At 56.7% G+C, this 20,756-nt stretch overlaps 1 protein-coding gene across 3 annotated transcripts in view; it reads left to right on the plus strand.

Annotated features, from left to right (window-relative positions):
- Positions 1–4,061: 4,061 nt before the first annotated feature.
- Positions 4,062–20,756, plus strand: part of KIF25 (kinesin family member 25) — a 30,304-nt gene continuing 13,609 nt past the window's right edge. Inside the window, exons 1-6 of one of the 3 annotated variants that reach the window (XM_027552056.1) lie at positions 4,062–4,463; positions 4,694–4,832; positions 5,337–5,443; positions 8,083–8,171; positions 9,806–9,842; positions 16,834–16,901. In XM_027552056.1, coding sequence (XP_027407857.1) covers positions 4,709–4,832; positions 5,337–5,443; positions 8,083–8,171; positions 9,806–9,842; positions 16,834–16,901 — 425 coding nt within the window. In that variant the 5' untranslated portion in view covers positions 4,062–4,463; positions 4,694–4,708. Of the gene's footprint in view, positions 4,464–4,515; positions 4,833–5,336; positions 5,444–8,082; positions 8,172–9,805; positions 9,843–16,833; positions 16,902–20,756 lie in introns of those variants that run through there. The other 2 variants (XM_027552054.1, XM_027552055.1) reach the window with 2 other exon arrangements.

Consider the following 20,756-nt stretch of genomic DNA (forward strand, 5'->3'; position numbering starts at 1 on the left):
GTCAGTGGGGGCCTCCTCCCCTCCGGGGTCTGACACTGTGTCGGCTGCGTCCCCTGGCGCTCCGGGCAGGGCTGCCCTTCCCGCGAGACCGGCTGCTCAGGTGCCGAGCCCCATCCCCTGGGCGGTTGGCCTCTGCCCAGAGCTCAGCGTCTGGTCCCGCCCTCGCTCGGTCCTGCCCGGCCTCCGGGGTCCATGTGCCCTCTTCCAAGCACACGCCTCGGGGCCTCTGTCCTGGTGCCCCCTGCAAATGGCATTACCTCCAGTGTCCCCTGTGCCCCTGCCCAGAGGCTGGAGTCCCACCAGCCGGGTGTGGGCCCCCAGCACACTCTCCGGACAGGACGGGCCTGTGTCCTCACCGGGATGCCCCACCGGACCCCCGGCCATCTCCTCTGCCCTCTGCCCGGCCCCAGAAGACAAGCAGCGGTTTCCGCTGATGGAATGGAGTGCGCGCCCACCTCTCATGTGGCTTCTGAGCTGTGTGTCTGTCTCCCAGGCAGGTGGTAAGGCAGGGTCGTGGGTGGTTTAACCACGCGTTCTCACTGCGTGGGGACGTGAGCTTGCTGTTCTGCGGAGAAACTTTGCAGCGTCCGCTGGCTCGTGAGGACGTAGTGCGAGAGTGCGAACACCTAGAGAAGCCCGTGGGAGTCAAACAGAACGAAGGGAAGCCCAAGCTGGCTGGCTGTGCCCAGGGCCTCCCTGCCCTCCCCGCCAGCGGCTCAGGCCGGAGCCCGTGTTTCCGTCCCATCCTGAGAGTTTGACCCATCGCTGTTCACACGGTGATGCTCTGACGTCCAGACCACGAGGGCCCGCCGTCCGCAGTCTGAGCGCCTTGTCCCCTTCCCCCCGTCCTCCCCGCAGGCACCAGCGTGAGCTTTCAGAACATGCGCCTGGGCTACAAGTCCTCCTCGACGTCCACCACCTGTGGCTCCTCCAGGGAGTCGCCCGCAGGCCCCGCCCCCGCTGGAGATGGTGGGGGCCTCTGGGCTCCCCCGCTGGGCCCCCGGCCGTGGGCTGCTCCCCTCACCCCGGGGCCTCCTAATTGCTGCTCCCGCTGCGCCCTCCCTGCCCCTGAAGCAGCACTGACCTGGGCCCTGCTCGCCCAGCCTGGTCCTTGCAGGCTTGTTTCGGTGGCCGGTGCCCTGCAGTCCCACCACTCATGGCAAATCCATGGGGAACAATGGAAACGGTGACAGACTTTGTTTTCTTGGGCTCCAGAATCACTGCTGGCAGTTCTGGGGAGAACTGCAAACAGAGACCACAGCCATAAAATTAAAAGACGCTTCTCCTCGAAGAAAAGCAATGACAAGCCTCAACAGCGTATTAAAAAGCAGAGACGTTACTTTGCCTACAAAGGTCTGTACAGTTGAAGCTGTGGTTTTCCCAGTCGTCATGTATGGATGTGAGAGTTGGACCATGAAGAAAGCTGAGCACTGAAGAATTGATTTCTTCGAACTGTGATGTTGGAGAAGACTCTTGAGAGTCCCTTGGACTGCAAGGAGATCCAACCAGTCCATCCTAAAGGAGATCAGTCTTGGGTGTTCATTGGAAGGACTGATGCTGAAGCTGAAGCTCTAATACTTTGGCCACCTCATGCGAAGAGCTGACTCATTTGAAAAGACTCTGATGCTGGGAAAGATTGAGGGCAGGAGGAGAAGGGGACGACAGAGGATGAGATGGTTCGATGGCATCACCGACTCAATGGACATGAGTTTGAATAAACTCTGGGAGTTAGTGATGGACAGGGAAGCCTGGCGTGCTGCAGTCCATGGGATCACAAAGAGTCGGACACGACTGAGCGACTAAACTGATGCCCTGTGGCCCCTGAGCTTGCCTGTGGCCTGGGCAGTGGCTCCTGGTGGGCAGATTGGCATCCTGCGGACAATCAGGAAGTGTTTCCGTCAGAGAAAAGGCCCCTGTGTCTGTCCCAATGCTCTAAGTTGTCTTTTCCTCTCTTCTGGGCCACAGTCCTGGAAAGTGACCGGAAGGGACCGCAGGGCAGAGACACACGCACTTCTCAGGGAGCAGATGCCCTGGCGAGGACACTCTCTCTCCGCCCTGACCCGGCTCTGCCTCGCTGCCCAGGTGAGGACTCCCTGGGGTCCGTCTTCACTCGCGGGAGGAGCGTTTGTGTTCAGTCGAGAGAGTGGTTATTTTCTGGGGAATTGTGTGAGTCGTGCGGGTCAAGATAGATGTGCTCTGCTTTCACTTTCACTTTTCACTTTCATGCACTGGAGGAGGAAATGGCAGCCCACTCCAGCGTTCTTGGCTGGAGAATCCCAGGGACGGGGAAGCCTGCTGGGCTGCCGTCTATGGGGTCACACAGAGTCGGACGCGACTGAAGCGACGCAGCAGCAGCAGCTGGGGCGGCGTTTGTGTTATGGGAGTTTAGTTGACTGACAATGTCGCGTTAGTCTCTGCTGTACAGAGAAGTGATTCACTCACATTCGCACGTTCGGGTTTCTAAATATTCTTTTCCATTGTGGATTATCACGGTGGATCTGCTCTTTTAAAATAACTTCCTTGTTTATTTTTGTCTGTGCTGGGTCTTTGTTGCTGTTCGGCCTTTTCTCCAGTTGTGGCAAGTGGGCCCTGCCCCACCAGAGACCATGGGAGCCTCTGGCCTCCCCACCAGCAGCTCAGGCCGGAGTCCGTGTTGCAGTGCTCGGGCTCCTCGTTGCAGCAGCTTCTCCTGCTGTGGACACATGCTCCAGGGCGCACCAGCCCCAGGAGCTGGGCTCAGGGGCTCAGCGGTAGCAGTTCCCAGACTCCAGAGCACAGCCTCAGCAGTTGTGGCTCACGGACATTGCTGCCCTGCGGCATGTGGGATCCTCCCCGGGCAGGCATCGAACCCTTGTCTCCTGCACTGGCAGGTGGAGTCTCCACCACTGAGCCACCAGGGAAGCCTGACGATCCACTCTCATGGAATCACAAGCAGCCTTCGTTTCAGGAAGCAAAGCCCCACAGGGTGTTACGTGTGGACTTTCCATCACAGGCGACTGCGTGGTCTTGTTTATTAAACGACAAAATGATTCCCATTTTTATAATCAGTAGTAGACGCAGTTCACCGTGGGCATTCTGCTTTCCGAAACTAAAGAGAAGGCTAAACCTCAGAGTCCGATTGAGGCCTCGTGCAGAGACAGGAAGGAAACGCGTCTTGGCCGCAAGGCGGAGTGCTGCATGCTCCTGGTTGTGGAATTTCATACGTCACAGTTGCTCTCACCCACGCTTCGCGTCAAATGTCAGAAAACTGGCTCGTACACATCTCATTAAATGGTGTTTGTACAGCAATGGCACCCCACTCCAGTCCTCTTGCCTGGAAAATCCCATGGATGGAGGAGCCTGGTAGGCTGCAGTCCATGGGGTCGCTAAGAGTCGGACACGACTGAGCGACTTCACTTTCAGTTTTCACTTTCATGCATTGGAGAAGAAATGGCAACCCACTCCAGTGTTCTTGCCTGGAGAATCCCAGGGACAGGGAAGCCTGGTGGGCTGCCGTCTATGGGGTTGCACAGAGTCGGACACGACTGAAGCAAGTTAGCAGCAGCACAGCAGATTATCCAAGAGAGCACCTCCTTTAAAGCACTGCGGCTCCTGGCAGGAGCGGGGGGCGAGGCACACAGTCCGCCGGCGATTCTCCAGGGTGGGTGCCTTTCGAGCGCTGTTCCCCTTTTGTTACAAACAGTGTGACCTGGGTAAAGATTAGAAGGAAAAAAGATCATCATTGCAGCAATAGAAGCACCATCTGTTAATAGGGTTAGTTTGCCCTGGGGTGGTTCCCCGCCCCGCCCCCAGCATGAGCTGCATTAGTTTATTTAGAATGGGTTTGTATGGAATTAATTCTTCATTCTCTTCCAACTGGGTAAAATTAATCCATCCTTTAGTGAAGTATATAACTTTATCTGCATTCCACAAAGTGAAAATAATTTAATTCAATTTAGTTTTGATGTTTTATGAAAATGTTTCCTAAACACACTGAAACGGTCCCCACTTTATAGCCAGAAAGACTTAGGAAAGGGACCAAGAACGTGTGTTTCAGCCCAGTTAGGGCTCCATGAGTTAAGCGTTTGGTATTAAAGGGCAGCACCTCCATCCTTTCACTTCATGGACCGGTCTTCGCGCCAGCATACCTCCAAGTTATTTCAGTGCTGTTCAGCTGGGCTGTCGCATTGTTCCCGGGGCTCTGGAATCCAGTGTTTGCGTGCCTGGAATTCCGCTGTGCACGTTTATAACCCAGGCGGGCATTGTTCTCACGCCTGGGGAGTAGATTAGAGCTTTGTTCCCGGGAGGGGAGCCCCCTGTCGCAGGAAGTAAACAGCAGGCGGAAAATCGTTACAGGCGAACTCTCCACTGGGCCATGGGCTGCGCTTCCTACGGAAGCTGGTGAAAGACCTGATTTTCTTAAGCACTTCAGCTGCACAAGTGTGTAAAGCCACCCAGGCTACTTTGTGAAGTGCAGACCCCAGGTCTGGGCTCAGTGCTGGGAGGGAGCCGGGGCGTGTCTGTGTGCCTGGCGAGCGTGCCTGGGTCTGGGTTGAGGACAACGGCCTGACCAGATCTGGGTCTGATCGACCGTGTGTGGTTGTGCCTTGTGCCGGGGCGGGCTGTGTCCTCACCCTGTGGAAGTCCGGTGAGTGCGCTGTGATGAGCAGCAGCCATGCCCATCATGTTAGTCGTGTGGGTCCTTGTTTTGCAGAAGCTGAAACGAGAGATGGAGGCGCTTCGGTCCTCTTCTCGGGGGCTTCTCCAGAGTTACCGGGAGGAGTATCGGGACTGTCTTTCTGAGATAGTTCAGGCCGTCCAGACGGCCCAGCTCCACTGCGAGGCTCTGCTGGGTAAGACAGACCCCGACCGAGATGCCGCGAGCAGCCCGCCTGGGGCCTGGGCATCCAGCCCCCTCAGTGCTGGGGGCCTGACAGCTCACGGGCAGGACTGAGTCCCTGCTCTCTGGGTGACCGCTTGACCTCTTGACCTTAACCTGTGGCTGAACAGGGCCCTCTGTGTAAGGGCCCCCACCATGGTGCCCAGGAACCCACCTTGTGGCCCCCTGCCCCACCATGGCACCCCAGGAACCCACATAGTGCCCCCTGCCCCACCATGGCACCCCAGGAACCCACCCTGTGCCCCCCACCCCTGTCCAGACCATGGTGTAGGCCATCAGGATGGAGATGAGCATCCATGGCCGCTGTCCTGAGACCCAGGGCCTTCCCTGAGGCTGGCACAGGCTGTATTTTGGTGCCCTGGCTGCCAAGGGCCCAGCCTGCAGCGCACTGGACCCAGGGCTGGTGGAAGGGGCCGGGCCCTCGGGAGCCGCTCCGACGGGGTGACCTTGCCTGCAGCAGCCTGTTCGGCGGAGGCGGGGCGTCTGGAGCAGTCCCTGAGGGATGTGACAGAGCGCTGGCAGCGGGAGCTGCGGGAGCGGCGGCGGCTGCAGGACGCCCTGGCGGTGGGTGACCCTCCGCCCGACCCTGACAACGGGGGCAGTGTGGGTGGGGGTCCTTGTCCCCCCGCGGGGGCCGCCGCCTCCCCGGTCCTCTGGCTGCTCTGTCGGGGACAGGGCTGGGCCCCTAGGCCAGGCTGGGCGATGCGGTGGCGGGAGGTGACCACCCAGCACCTGGGGGGCCTTCGGGCGGGCCGGCGGGCGTGGGTGGGGAAGCAGTTTGCAGAGGCGGAGACCCCCAAGCAGGACAGGAGCCCAGTAAAGCCTGAGCCGCCTCTGAGACGCTCGCGGGCACAGGGGGCAGGCCCTGCCTCCTCGCCAGCTCTTGTCCACCCAGCCAGTGTCTGTGCAGAGGTGACAGCTGGGCAAGGCCTGGGGATGTGCTCCGGCCTCCGTCCAGACCCGGACTCTTTGGGCCCTAATTTCATGTGACGATAGAAATAAGCAGGCAGGCTGATGACTTTGAAGATACCAGTTTGGAAGGAATTGATCGCAGACAGGTTGAACAGCAAAATATTTCAGCAGGTTGCACCTGGCCTGTCCCCAGAACACCGGGCACTTGTGTGGGGACCGGGTGTGGCCCCGCCAGCGCCAGCACCACCTGGCTGGGCCGAGGTCCGTTTCTAGGCAGACCAGCAGTTAGAGCCGGTGTCCCCCCACCCTCTGAGCCGCCGTTACTGTGGCTACTCGTGGGCCCTCTGGCCGACCTGCAGCCCAAGCTCGGGTGACAAGTCCCCCGGGGTCGCTGTCCCTTGGCCTCCAGGCTCCTCTGACCTGCCTCTGGCTGTCCACCTGTCCTGGGAGGTCGCTCCTGTCACTCGCAGCTGTGATAACCCCCGGATGACTGGTGGTCTCCCTTCAGCCGCCACCTCCGGGCATCCCCCACCTCGTCCAGCGGCCACCTCTCCCCAGGCCTCTTGGGTCCCAAGGGTCCGCACGGCTCCCTGAGAAGCCGCGGCTTCTTCCCCGCATCCGGATTTCTGGCCTGGGATGTTTGTGGGCATCTGGCAAGCCTGCAGCTATTTCTCCTGCTTTCTGGGACTGTCTCCAAAGGCTGAGGAGCTGAGGAGGAGGAGCTGATGGCTCCAGAGTCCCCTGGGCACCAAGGCACAAGGTGTCCGTGGAGTCCTGGTGGGGGCTGGCCATTCGTGTCCATGGCTGCCAAGGAAGCTATTGGTTTACCCAGTGGTGTAGACAGAAGCCCCCTCCGAGAAGGAGGGGGCTCCCTCTGCCTAGAGACGTGCTTCTTGTCCCCGACATGACGCTTCAGGAAGGACGCGGAAGGGCTGGGTTGATCTCAGCCGTGTCAGGAGGACGGTGGACATGCCCTGGAGAAGCGAGGGCTGGCAGGGTGAGCAGGCAGGAAGGTTTCCGGGGGATGCAGGAGCAGGGCTTCCAACAAGCTGGGAGAGGAAGGGCCCTTCAGTGTGGCCCCAAAGGCGTCAAAGGGCCTCGGGTCAGAGGCTCCAGGAAGGGCCCCCTCAGTGTGGCCCCAAAGCTGTCAGAGGGCCGCGGGTCAGAGGCTCCAGGAAGGGCCCCTTCAGTGTGGCCCCAAAGCTGTCAAAGGGCCTCGGGTCAGAGGCTCCAGGAAGGGCCCCTCAGTGTGGCCCCAAAGCTGTCAGAGGGCCGCGGGTCAGAGGCTCCAGGAAGGGCCCCTTCAGTGTGGCCCCAAAGCTGTCAGAGGGCCGCGGGTCAGAGGCTCCAGGAAGGGCCCCTTCAGTGTGGCCCCAAAGCTGTCAAAGGGCCTCGGGTCAGAGGCTCCAGGAAGGGCCCCTCAGTGTGGCCCCAAAGCTGTCAGAGGGCCTCGGGTCAGAGGCTCCAGGAAGGGCCCCTTCAGTGTGGCCCCAAAGCTGTCAGAGGGCCGAGGGTCAGAGGCTCCAGGAAGGGCCCCTTCAGTGTGGCCCCAAAGCTGTCAGAGGGCCGCGGGTCAGAGGCTCCAGGAAGGGCCCCTTCAGTGTGGCCCCAAAGGCGTCAGAGGGCCGCGGGTCAGAGGCTCCAGGAAGGGCCCCCTCAGTGTGGCCCCAAAGGCGTCAAAGGGCCGCGGGTCAGAGGCTCCAGTAAGGAGCGTGTAGTGGTGACTCAGCTCACCCAGGAGACAGGAGCTCCCTGTTGGAGGGACCCAGGCACAGCCCTGTGGAAACGTGGCCATGTCCACGGGGCTACACTCAACACGCTCCTGCTGTGAATTCCTAAGATAGCGGGTGCCTCAGCTCTGTGAGTCCCGGTGCAGGCAGCTGTGGCTCCCGGGCTGTGCTGGTGGAGGTTCAGGGCCTTATTCTTCGTCTCTGTTTCTGCATCGTCTCCTCACATCTACCCCTGGGAGGGTCTGGGTGACAAGCCGCTCAGAAGCCTTCTCGAATCCCTGAGAGATTAGCCCGGGGCGCGGTTACACGGCAGCCTCTCGATGTGCACAGCCCCATGGTAATCATCTGCCACGTGAGCAAATGTAAGAGTGAATTTTTAAAAACATCTGTGTCATTTGAGGTGACACAGACACTCCCTGCTCCGAGGGGTTTTCTCACTCGTTGAGGCTTGTGGGAAAGTCCAGCGCTCACGTCTCGGGAAAGTCCTTAGCAGACGCTCTTCGAGGAAATGGTCCCTGGGTTCCACGCGCTCCCAGGCTCACAGGAAACCTGCTGCTTCAGGAGCTGAAGGGCAACATCAGAGTCCACTGTCGGATCCGCCCTCTGCTGCCCTTCGATGACGAGGCTCAGGAGCCGGTCTCACCAGACAGGTAACCTGCTTCCTCACTCTGTGCGCGTACATGTGCACACATGTGTGTTTACGTGTGTGAACACACATGTGGTGTGTATGTTGTGTGTGTGTTGTATGCACACGTGTGTGGTGTGTGTTATGGACACACATGTGTTGTGTGTTGTCTGCATATGTGTGTTGTGTGCACACGCGTGTGTGTGTTTAGGGACAGAGCACAGAAGCGGCACCTGCCTCCTATGTTCTGGTCTCTGGATGAGGCCCTTTTCTGGATGGAGCTGACTTGCTAAGTGAGTGAGTGGCTGCCAGTCTCTCTGGAATGTGCCTGAACGCGGCCAAAACATCTGAGCAAGAAAGAGAGGGGTCGTAGGGGCCCTGCTGCCCAGGCGCTCGGGCAGCCTTTAGTGGTGCAGGCCGCTCTTGCTGGTCCCTGCCCTCTGATTGCCCCCAGAGCCCCTCAGAGATCAGGGGTGGTCACTACTCAGCTCCCGACTGAGAGAAAGTGTCCGTGGTGACGGGTGACATCAAGTTACCTGAAGTTCGTTTCCTTGAAAATCATAACCCTGACTTTCCCTTCTTTCTCCGATGAAACACATGCCCGGTGGCCGTCTCCACGGGGCGGCCCGTCGGAGCAGCTCCTGACTCTGGGCCTCCCCGGCCCGCGTCCCGCTCAGCCCACAGCGTCCTCTGCCCCGCCGGGTCGGGCCAGGCCCGCCCGAGGGCTCGCGGTGGCCGCTCACACCCGCCCCTGTGACTGCGCTCACCGAGGCCCTCCCCGTGCCCCGCCCGCACGTCCTTCTTCTGTGAAGGCCCGTCCGCTCTGCTCTCCGCACGAGCTACAGTGCAGCGCTTGGCCTTGCAGGGCCTTTAGGAAGCCCTCGGTCAGTCCTGCGCGTGAAACAAGTGGTGGAGTGTCTAGCTCTGCAGTGCGGTCCAGCAGCCAGCGGTCCCGAAACGTGGCGTCTCCGTGAACGTGCTCTGGGTGCTGTTTGCAGATGGCCCCGTCGCATTACTAATCTGCTTCTGTGCTGCCTGACGGGGTCACTTCCTGCCTCAGGTGGTCTGTGACTAAATGAATTAAAGTTAAGTAATCTGGACGCGTAGCTTCTCAGCTGCTCCGGCCACGTCTCAGGTGCGCCGCTGGACGGCTCATCATCACAGAAGTCTGTCAGACAGCACCGCCCTGGGCTGTTCAGCGTGGTGAAGCTTCCCGAGAGGCGTCGTGAACTGGGTTTCACGTTCTCCTGTCATTTGCGGTTACTCACTTCCAGCGCTGGCGCGTGTCGCCTCTCTCTGGGTTTGCAGTTGCGAACTGGGGCTCCTGCAGGCAGAGACCTCGGCAGGCCTTTCTTTGTGTCGGTCATCCCAAGCTCCCCACTCAGGCTGTCTGTGTAGGAGGCGTTTACATGTAGACGTACGTGTCCCACAGCACAGCTAGAGAATGCAAAAGTACCCAACAGAGCGGAGGTGTGTGGGGAAAATGCGCCAAGATAAGGGGAGGGGAGCGGGAGCGGAAGAAAGGACAGAGAAGTCGAGACCCAGACGCAGGACGCCAGGGACCGAGAGGGGGGAGCCGGAAGCGAGCCCGAAGTCTGGGATATGGGGGCGGCAGGAGCTCCATCGTAACGCGTGTCTTCCATGCTGTTTATCCCTCAGCTCCGTGTCCGGAGGAGTGGTCCACGCAGTCGATGACGTGAGTGAATTTTCCTTACACTTTGTATCTGGGAGCGTTCCGTCTGACGGTTCAAATATGCCACCGCTGAGTGATTTGGAGGCTGAGTGAATAGGAAGCACCTCTTCCTTTATTGATGCTTTCTTAGTTAATGTTTCTGTTTCTTGATTTCTATCAGACGTGGAATTCGTGAGGCGTTGGGTGCCTGTCCCATGTGAGCCCATAAGGCTGTTCGCCTGTAGCTCTAAGGGAGGGAAGCCACACCCCTTTCATTAATTCTCCAGCCCCCACGTCAATCCATGCACATGAGTGAGTCCTAACGTTTGCAGGAAAGAAGTGCAAGTATAAAACGAATAGACTTAAGAATGAACTTAGTCGTGTAAATTTGAAACAGACACTTCTGTTATGAACTCATAATTGTCTTTTCCCTTTAAAGCCCAATTTTCCTCATATTTGAGCTTCCCTGGTGGCTCAGCTGATAAATAATCCGCCTGCAATGCGGGAGACCTGGGTTTGATCCCTGGTTTGGGAAGATCCCCTGCAGAAGGGAAAGGCTACCCACTCCAGTATCCTGGCCTGGAGAATTCCATGGATGATGTAGGCCATGGGGTCGCAAAGAGTGGGACGTGACTGAGCGACTCTCACTTCACTTTCTTTGCTCACATTTATCCGTTGAAAAGGCCAGAAGCAGCAGTGGGTGCAGGGCGGTGGGGTTCCTTAAGGGGTCATGGGTCACAGGTCCTGACGAGCCTGGGACAGGGGAAGGGGAAGGGTCAGGGCTTCCTGCTGGAGGACTCAGAGCCTATTTAACAGAGCGCCCACGGGTGTCAGACGGAACAGTGGAGCTTAGGGGGTGAATGACACAGACCAAAATAACATGCTCTTACGAAAACCTTCAGTTCACAGCTATTACTATTTTTAGATCTCGTTGACCAGCTTGGGAGAGCGCTGGCATGTGGGTCCTTTACTCTGAGACGTGATAAAGAAAGAAGGAGACCTTCTGTGGCCCTTCCTGATGAACTTGTTTCAGGGCAAACGCATCACTGAGGAGGGAAGGTTCTTCACTGGAGATTCTAGTGAACGCATCCTGGAGGTGAAAAATATCAGTCGTGTCTGACTCTTTTGCGACCCCGTGGACTGTAGCCTGTCCATGGAACTTTCCAGGCGAGAGTACAGGAGTGGGTAGCCATTCCCTTCTCCAGGGGATCTTCCTGACCAGGGGTTGGACCCGGTCTCCTGCATTGCAGGCGGGTTCTTTACTGTCTGAGCCACAGGGAAGCCCAAAGATACTGGGTGAGGGTCCTCTGTCCTGCCCTATCCAATTTTGTGTCTGTCTGAAAGTCTCCATAAATTAAAGTTTTAAAAGATGTCCTAGCTGTATTATGACCATCACAAAATGAATTGCTACAGTTTTAGCTCCTTTATTGACCACTGTCACTGAACATGAAAGTCCAGGCCCTTTAGAGTACAGCGGCCTCTTGGAAGGCGACCAGTCCTGGGCTGCATCGACTGCCCTCAGGCTCGGTGCTCGTCTGCCAGGCCCGTTGTCTGAATCAGTCTTATTGTGATAACATATTATAAACTTGAGCAACTCTTTTTGTTTTCATTTTATTTTATTGTTTTAAAATATACTCTTTTTGCTGGCCTCACAGTCAGGCATTCGGGATCTTAGTTCCCTGAGCAGGGGTCGAACCCTGCCCCCGGGACTGACAAGGAAGTCTCAGCAACTCTTTTTAAAGTAGTTTCAGTTAATGGATCAATAGCTTAATTTTTTAAAATAAAGAAACCATGAAAATTGTTGCAGCTGATTATGAAATTCCGTATAAAATAAGCATTTTAAACTCCTTGTTTTCAGTACTTTTCCTTCTGCTGTTCGGTGCCTTGTAGGCTGCTTTCAGTACGAGTGTCGTGGGGTTGAGCAGAAGACCAGCTAATCCTCATCATTAGGAGTTTGAGTCAAGGGAGTCCTCGGGACGACCGTACGGCCCCCACCTCCGTTTCTAAGTGGTTAAGCTACTGCCTTTCCTACGTCTCCCGAGCTCTGAGGGCATCTGGTCCCTGCGGGGAGCTTCCTGTGGGGGCACATCCGCCCCCCAGCCCCGCCCCCAGTGATGGGGCTCCCTCTGTGGTTTGGTTACATCTTCATCCTCCTCGTGGTCCCCGCCCATCCTGGCAGACTCCACTGAGTCTTCACACTCGGAACTTGGAGGGTTTAGGAAAATGTTTTACCCATCAAGATGAGATAAAGTTTCTTTCCACTGGGGCCTTTCGGATTGTGCTTTAGGAAACCCGCAGAATCCAAGTCACGCTTCACCTTCACTTGACCCGTCTGTTAAAGGCCTTCCTGCCACTGAACGTGCTGAGGACGCAAGTGGTCTGCCCGTGACCCTGGCCCTCTGGGCTCCCGCGTTGTGCTTTTATTCCCAAGAGTCCGGCGCGAGTTTGCATTTGTCCTGGGCGTGTAGCGCAGCTCTGCGTTTCTTGTTTTTGGCTGAGCTGGGTGTTTTGTGGCGGCTCGTGGGTTAGTCGCCCTGCAGCAGGTGGGATCTTAGTCCCCGGACCAGGGACCGAGCCCGTGCCCCTGAATTGGAAGGCGGACTGCTCACTGCTGGATCACCAGGGAAGTCCTTTAGCGCTTGATTTTGATTTGCGATCCGATTCCACATTGCAGGGTTCTGGATTCAGCCTACAAATAAAGCCCGTCCCAGACGGAGTCGGCCTCTGTGCCGGCTCTGGGTCGCCAGGGCTGCCCATTGTGTCTCTTGCTTGGTTTGCTTGTTTGATGTGGAGGAAGAGATTCTGGCTTGGCCGGGAGAGCGTGAGATGGCCCATTTGCGTCTCAAACACAAATGCTCCAGAGAGGGTTCTCATTGTCCCTCCGATGGCCGTCAACCCCACCCCGCACCGCCTCAGGGCCTGGCACATGCCGTCCCATCCTGATGCCCACCCCCACCTGGCTCCCATACGCATCCTCAGCACACAGTGTGAGCATCACGGCCTCAGGAAGGCCCTTCCTGCTGTCCGGCCTCACGAGGACGCTCTCCCTTGCAGTCTCACCGCATCTGTATTTCTCTTCGAGGTTCTTTGTGGTATTTCAGGCAGTTCTGTGGTGAAGCCTGTCTGTGTTGCCAGACAGGCAGGCGCACGTCCCTTCTGTTCCCTGGAGGCTCCGTTCAGCTTCCGGCTCGGGCAGCTCTCCAAACATACTTGTCGTGAGGGAATAAAAAGGTGGAAGCACGTTTCTAGCTTGATTTGTTTCTGGGCAGATTGTATTCAGAGACTGAGACAGTTTTTTGCCAATAACTGACTTAACCCAGCTTCACCTTCGCATACAGGATAATGTCTCTTAAAAAGCCAATTAAGCAGTAACACACTGCAAGGGCTGGAGGCTCAGTGGTAAAGAACTTGCTTGCCAACACCGGAGACACGGGTTTCATCCCTGGCCTGGGAGCATCTCACGTGTCTCGGACCAAATAAGAAAGATTAAAAACAAAGCAACATAACACGAACATGATGGCCTGATTGTGCATTGCTCCAGGCAAGGGGACGAAAGAAAGGAAGTGCTGGCGGAGCTGAGGCGAGCCTCGCTGGAAGCTGGCTCCGGCAGGGCAGCCTCCCCAGCTGCGTGCGGGTCCAGCTCCTACAAACCCGCCTGCCGGGCCGCCTGGTTCCGGGTCCCTGTGCTCTGCTGCCCAAGGTACCTCCCTTAACCCCACGGCTCAGTCTCGCCCGCGTTCAGGCCGAGTCCTCGAGCCGCCTGGCCTTTGAGTCTCCTCCCTCGTCTCCCCCTCTCCCTGACCGGTGGTCTGTCCAGCAGTCTCGGCCCAGGGCCTGGGCTTCTCCCACCGTCCACGTGACAGTGTGCCCTTGCCGCCCAGCGCACCGCTGTATCTTCTGCACGTCCGAGGAGTGGACGTCAGGACCTCAGGCTTGGCTGGGCAGCTCGATCCCAGGAGACGGGGGCTCTGGTGGGGCGGCAGCGTGGGGATGAAGAAGGCGGTGGTTGGGGCTGTGGGCTCTCGCTCGAGCCTCTGACCGAGCCACTGTCCCCACTCCTGGCCGGCCGGCGGTGCCCTCCACCAGGGACGCTGGATGACGCACTGCTCCTTCCCTGTAACTGATCGGCTCTCAAGCCGAGAGGCAGCTCCCAGCGTCCTGCGGAGGCCATCGGTGAAGTTCCTGCTGAGGTCGTGAGCGTGTGGAGGGAAGCGTGTCATTGGGTTTTCATGCGCTGCTGGCCTCCTGGAACCCGAACGGTCCATCTCTGTCCACCAGGAGCTGCTTCAGGTCCCGCTCGTCCAGTCTCAGGGAGGACCCTGTTGCTGCTGTGGATTTATCCCGGGCTCACGTCCAGCTGACCCCTCTCCACCCCCTCGGGGCCTGCAGGTTGGAGGGAAGCCTGTCTCTCACTTTTATAGTGAGTTTTGTGGGTCTTTGGTTTTGCTATCTGGTTGCTCTGTTTTTGAACGTGGAGATTTAAGGTGATTCAGCATCTGTGCCTGCGTATTTATTTCACTAATTCCCGAGCTTCTCTGAGTCTATCACCTGGTACGAACCAGCCTGTATTTGCTCCCAGGAAGTCGCTGCTTGGCTTCAGCTGTATTTTAGCCTCGTGGGTTTGCTGAGACTTGGCCACATGAGTGCTGGAACCGTTGGTGCGGGGGGCCCGGCACGGGCGAGGTGACAGAGGCCGTCTTTTGGGGGTCAAGGTACCCTGTGTCCCCTCCTGGGAGAGGTTGTCACTCCAGCTCTGCAGACTCATGGCCTGTCACAGGGGAAGGAGCAGCACCCCCAAACACGAGGCCGTGTGCTGCGCAGTGGGGATCCCCAATATCTGCCGTGACGTCCCAGAAAGTGTGGGCTCACTCTTCCTGCTGCAGGGGGGCCAGGGCGTGACTGAAGACCCCTGACCTTGGAGAGAAAGGTGTCCAAGGCTTAGAAACCGCCCACACAGCCCGACAGCGGCCAGGGTCGGGGGGAAGCGGCGAGGGAACCAGAGGCTTGGCTTCCCTCCTGAATGTGCCTGGAGACCCTTCTCAGCCCCAGATTTCTTTCTGTAAAACGTGGGAGCACAATTAAAATTTGCTGTTAGCTCTACGACTACAGGACTGAGTTGATGAGTAAGAATTTTACGCCCTATATGCTTTGAAAGTTTCCTAGGGAATTGCATCCAAGTGAAATAGATGATGAAGCAGCTGAATGTAAGGGAGATAGCATTACTGATGGCTGACGCTGAGCATGCTGTTCCTTCGGAGCCTTGTGATTGCACAAGGCAGGGACTGTGAAGTGAGCTCTGGGGATGAACCCTGGTGTCTGGACCCGAGAGGATGTCTAAGGCTCAAGGGCATGAGGATTTGGATACGAGGGGTTACTCTGGATGCTTCTTTGTGAGAAGGCGGGGTGTGCGGTGTCGTGAGGGGACAACGTAGGACAGGCCGGGGAGAACTCGGACGCGGCGACTGCGAAAATGAAGCCCTGCCCTAGGCGGCCTCTCGGATGCTGGTTAAATCCAGCGATCACGCCCAGGGATGGCATCCTGAGGGGTCATGGGACCTCCTGGGGAAGGGCTGGTCTTCATGGCTTTGTATGGTCCTCAGATGGTGACCTGGAGCTTTGGGGTGAGACTGTACACCTTAGCAATTCTCACACAATTCTATGTGGTTAAGCCCGAGGCATTTGTAGACTTCAGCCTGTCTTCAGACGGGGGGCGTGCCTGCACCGTACCTCCTGGGGCACCGGGATTCATTCTGGCTGGTGCTAAAGGAGCAGCCCCACAGTCGGGGAGCAGGAACATGAAGGCTTGCCGCAGGGCGGGGGCTCGGGGCCCAGGCTGCTGGGCAGACTCCAGGTCCAGTGGCCGGGGTGACAGGCAAACCATTTTGGCCTGCAAAAAAACCCAAATAGGCCACATTTTGGATGTGTATTGAGAAGGCGATGGCACCCACTCCAGCACTCTTGCCTGGACACACACACGTATATAGGTGTGACACCAGCGTTACTAAAATAAATATTAATGTGTGTGTATACTTCCCTGGCGGCTCAGTTGGTAAAGAATCCACTTGCCAAGCATAAGATTTGGGTTTGATCTTTGGGTCAGGGAAGACCCCCTGGAGAAGGGAATGGCAGCCCACTCCAGTACTCTTGCCGGGAGAATCCCATGGACGGAGGAGCCTGGCGGGCTGCAGTCCACGGGGTCACAAAGAGTCGGACCCGACTGCGTGAGTCGGCCGCCACGCACACTGATGTTAGTTGGTGATACTGGTAAGACGATGTCAGTAAGACTTGGAGCGCGCCCCCCTCTAGCGTCTCTGACTGCTGTCACGGAAACCTCAGGTGCCCCCGGGCCTCGCATCCCTGCAGCTCTGGGGCTTTCATTCTTCCCTTTTCTATGTTGTGATCGCATGATTCACGTTTTGTTTTAGAAGTGGAACCGGCTCCAGTGGCTTGTCCTTCCTTTGCTCGAGAGAAACTCAGGTTCCTTTCTTGCTCACAGATCGCCTTGGCTTCTCTCCGTACAGGATGTTGTGTAAGAAAATAGTTTAGCCAGATCAAAAGTTGATGTGTTTGAACAACAATCCACCGGTCGTAACTGAATTATAACAATATCTGAGAAAGATTCCTTTGGCCCCGGGAAGTCTGACGCCGCCTCACTTGAAAGAGCCGCCGGGGCCGGCTGCCCAGGGCCGGGGCAGAGGAGGAGTGGTGTGCGAGTCTCTCTGTAGACTTGACTCGCTTCTATCAAGAGCCTGGCAGGCTTTCCCTCTAAAAAACCAGAGTGAACCTCACCGTCCTTGGGACCATTTGGCCTGTGTCTCAGTTACTCATTCTATGGAGGAAAACTGAGCCACAGACCGTCTGCAGACAGGGCGGGCTGTGTCCCTGCAGAACCTGTTTACAGCAGCGGCCATCGGCCCGATTGGCCCAGGGGCCGCGCTCTGCCCCCTCTGCTCAGCACTATTAATGCAGCCCTTCGGGGACGACAGCCTGATTTTTTTTAACTCTTTTCTACTAGGAGACTGTCCTGGTGGAGTGCAACCGGCCTGGCCACGCTTTGATTAATAAGACATACACGTTTGAAAGGTAAGTGCTTTTCAAGAGGACAGGTAGAGCAAAGTTACACAAATGGAAACCTTGCACCAGGGTTTGGTTAACAAAAGGCACAATTCATCCTGTCATTTTGACTGGTTGCAAAGGGGCAAAGGCAGTTCAGTGGAGAAAGGTCAGTCTTTTCCACAGGTGATGCTGGGACCACTGGACGTCCACGGGCAGAAATGAGAGGGTCTTTGTGCAGATGTCACAGCTTTGGCAAAAATGAAGTAAAGTGGAAGCTGAGTGTCAAGCCTGAAACCACCAGCTTTAGAAGGTGCATAGAGGAAGACTTTGTGACCTTGGGTGAAGATGGGGTTCTCAGAAACGTGCCCAAAGCATGATCCATGAGAGAGTCAGAAGTTAAACTTTCTATTTTGTTTATGATACTGTTAAGAGGATGAGGGGATAAGCCACACACTGGAGAAAATATTTGGAAATCACATAGCTTACAAAGGACCGGATCCAGAATACACACAGAACCCTGGAAAATCAGAGAACAGACAGCCCAGTGAACAAGCCGGCAAAACACCCAAACAGACATCACTCCAAGGACGGAGGCTCAAGGTCCAGTTACGTGGGAAATGCGCTGACAGCCCAAGGCGATGGCAGGCGGAGCAGTAAACCCCTGACCACTGGACCCAGCAGCCTCTCCCGGGCATTCACCCAAGACTCACGGAAATGTTTACACTCATGTTTGCACAAACCGTGACAGTGGGTGTTGACAGCTGCTTCACTCACGACCGACAAAACCGGGGACAAGCCAGCTGTCCTCAGCCGGTGGGAGGTGGAGCCTGAGGGCCCCGGGGATGGACTGCAGCCCAAAGGGAGGACAGACCACCGTCGTGGGCAGCGGAGGCCAGACCCAGAGGTTCACTGGGACTCGTTCCTTTACAGACGTTCTGGACAAGACTGAACTCTAGTGGCTGCTGGGAGGTGATGGGGGAGAAAATGTCAGTCGCTCCATCATGTGCGACTCTTTGTGACCCCACGGACTGTAGCCGCCAGGCTCCTCTGTCCATGGGGTTCTCCAGGCAAGGATACTGAAGTGAGTTGCCATTTCCTTCTCTAGGGGATTTTCCCAACGCAGGGATTGAACCCGGGTCTCCTGCATTTCGGGCAGACGCTTTACCGCCAGGGCAGCACTTGGTGGGGGCGGGGCTAGTGTGTCTGCTGGGGCTGCTGGGGCATTTCCCAGTGAGGGCTCGCCCTCCCGGGCATGCGGCAACGCAGTGCGCTGGTCGGCGGGCACAGGGCTGCGGCCCCAGAAAGTAGACTGCACTGTTGGAGGACTTTTAAAATACCAGACATTTTTTCAGAGAGACTTTAACACACCTATCTGTCACTTGTGATAGGGGGATCCTGATTTAATCAAATAAACAAACCATTTAAAACAAATCATGCTGGAGTGACTCTATTCATATCAAAGTTGTTGCTGCTCAGTTGCTGAGTCGTGTCTGACTCTTTGTGACCCCACGGACTGCAGCCGCCAGGCTCCTCTGTCCTTCACTGTCTGCCGGAGCTTGCTCAGACTCGTGTGCACTGAGTCGGTGGTGCCGTCCAACCCTCTCATCCTCCTCCTCCTCCTGCCCTCAGTCTTTCCCAGCATCAGGGTCTTTTCCAAGGAGTCAGTTCTTCACATGAGGTGGCCAATGTATTGGCGCTTCAGCTTCAGCATCAGTCCTTCCAGTGAGTGTTCAGGACTGATTTCCTTCAGGATTGACTGGTTTGGTCTCCTAGCAGTCCAAGGGACTCTTGGGAGTCTTCTCCAGCACCACAGCTTGAAAGCATCAATTCTTCAGCATGCAGCCTTCTTTATGGTCCAACTCTCACATCTGTACGTGACGGCTGGAAAAACCATGGCTTTAACTATAGGAACCTTTATCGGCAAAGTGATGCCTCTGCTTTTTAATATGCTGTCTAGGTTGGTCACAGCTTTTCTTCCAAAGAGCGAGCATCTTTGACATCATGGCTGCAGTCACCGTCCACAGTGATTTTGGACCCAAGAGAATAAAGTCTCTCACTGTTTCCATTGTCTCTCCATCTATTTGCCATAAAGGATGGGACTGGATGCCATGATCTCAGCCTGTTGAATGTTGAGTTTTAAGCCAGCTTTCCCATTCTCCTCTTTCGCCCTCATCAGCAGGCTGTCTGTTTCCTCTTGGCTTGATTTCAGATAAATAATAATATTACCCGGGAGCAAGAGGGTCATTTCCTAATAACAAAGGAGTCCACGCTGAGAGGACTCACAGCCCTGAAAGTGACAGAGCTTCAGAATAAGAGACGAATGTGAAAGAACCTGAAGGAGAGTCAAAAAGATCTGTCACTGTAAGCAGAGATGCTAGCACATCTCTGTCACCATTGGACGGGCGAGGACACGGGGCTCAGTGCAAATGTCTGCCCTCACGACGTGGGAGGGGAGCATCTCCCCGTCTCCCTCGGGTGGGGTGAGCGGCCCTCAGGGTGGTCCCCATGCTGTCTGCTCAGGGGTGAGGGGCCCTCAGGGTGGTGGTCTCCCTGCTGTCTGGTCGGGGGTGAGGGGCCCTCAGGGTGGGCGTCCCCGTGCTGTCTGCTCAGGGCTCCTTGGGTGTTTAGACCCCGGGAGCACGCAGGCACGGTGCTGCCCTGGGGATCAGCCACCGGGAGGCGCACAGCCCCGCCCGGCTCTGACCCAGGACACTGCGAGGGCACCGACGCAGCTGCTTTTGGCTCCAGGGTCACGTCCAGTTATTTATTTGGCTGTGCTGGGCTTTAGTCAGCACGTGGGATCCGTGGTCTTCACTGAGGCACGCAGCACGTGAGAGTTAGTTCCCTGAGCCGGGATGGAACCCGCACTGGGAATGCAGGGTCTTGGCCACGGGACCAGGGAAGCCCCACTCAACTCCTTGCCTTTCAGGAAAGTGTCAGTGGACCCAGGGTCAGGAGAAAGTGGTCTCTCCAGAGTACAGAAAATAGTATTATTTTTAAAGTGACAGGAACTGACCCAAAATGCAGTGGGAAAAATCGGTCACTTTTATTGTTTGAGGATAATTTGTGCAGCAGGCAGCTGAGGCCTCCTGGCTGTGCTTGTCTGTTGTGTGTCTCTTTATGCTGTGATGTATCTGCCAACATATTTGCAGTAGTTTCTAGGTGTAGCCGCTCCAGCGTCGACTGAGCCCATTACGAGCAAGACGCTATTAGGGGCCCACGGAGCGGACGAGGCTAGGCCGTCCCTTCGGCCAGCATCCAGCTCAGGGGAGGGCGGGGCGGGCAGAGGCACAGGCCCTGGGCCTCCACAGCCAGCTGACCGGGAGGAGCCGGGAGCAGAGAAGGGTCCCCTCACCCCGGCCTGCGTTCCGCCCCCCGCTCCACCCCCGTCCTGACCTTCCGTGTCCCCAGCCCGTGTGGGCCCCAGGTTGGCTGCTGGCCGTGGGGAGAAACGGCATCTCTCTGTGCCCCTGGAGGTCAGGTCCAACGTCCTTCCTGTGACTCTGACGTGTTTCTACAAAGTCTTCCTATCTCTAGCTGTTTTTCCATGAAAGTATAGAAAGGATTTCTAATGTAAGGAATTGATTAGAAGTTTAAGGAATGCTCTATTATATTCTAAATTTGCTCTTCTCTATTTTTAGGGGCACTTTATATATTAGGGAAATCAACCTTTTGTCTGTGATTGAGTTGCCTCTATTTCCCTCACAGTCACTTGTATCTTTTTCCTTGCGCCTGATAGCGTCCAGCCACCTAAAAGGTCTTTTCCTCCCTTTATCGTAATCATAGTTGGGAGCCTCCTGGGTCACACAGGAACACGCCCACAGGCTCTGGTACTTGCACGGTCCGATTTCTTACGTGGATCGGATCTCACGACCCACTTGG

The sequence above is a fragment of the Bos indicus x Bos taurus genome, chromosome 9 (assembly GCF_003369695.1).
Source record: "Bos indicus x Bos taurus breed Angus x Brahman F1 hybrid chromosome 9, Bos_hybrid_MaternalHap_v2.0, whole genome shotgun sequence".
NCBI classification, from domain to species: Eukaryota; Metazoa; Chordata; class Mammalia; order Artiodactyla; family Bovidae; genus Bos; species Bos indicus x Bos taurus.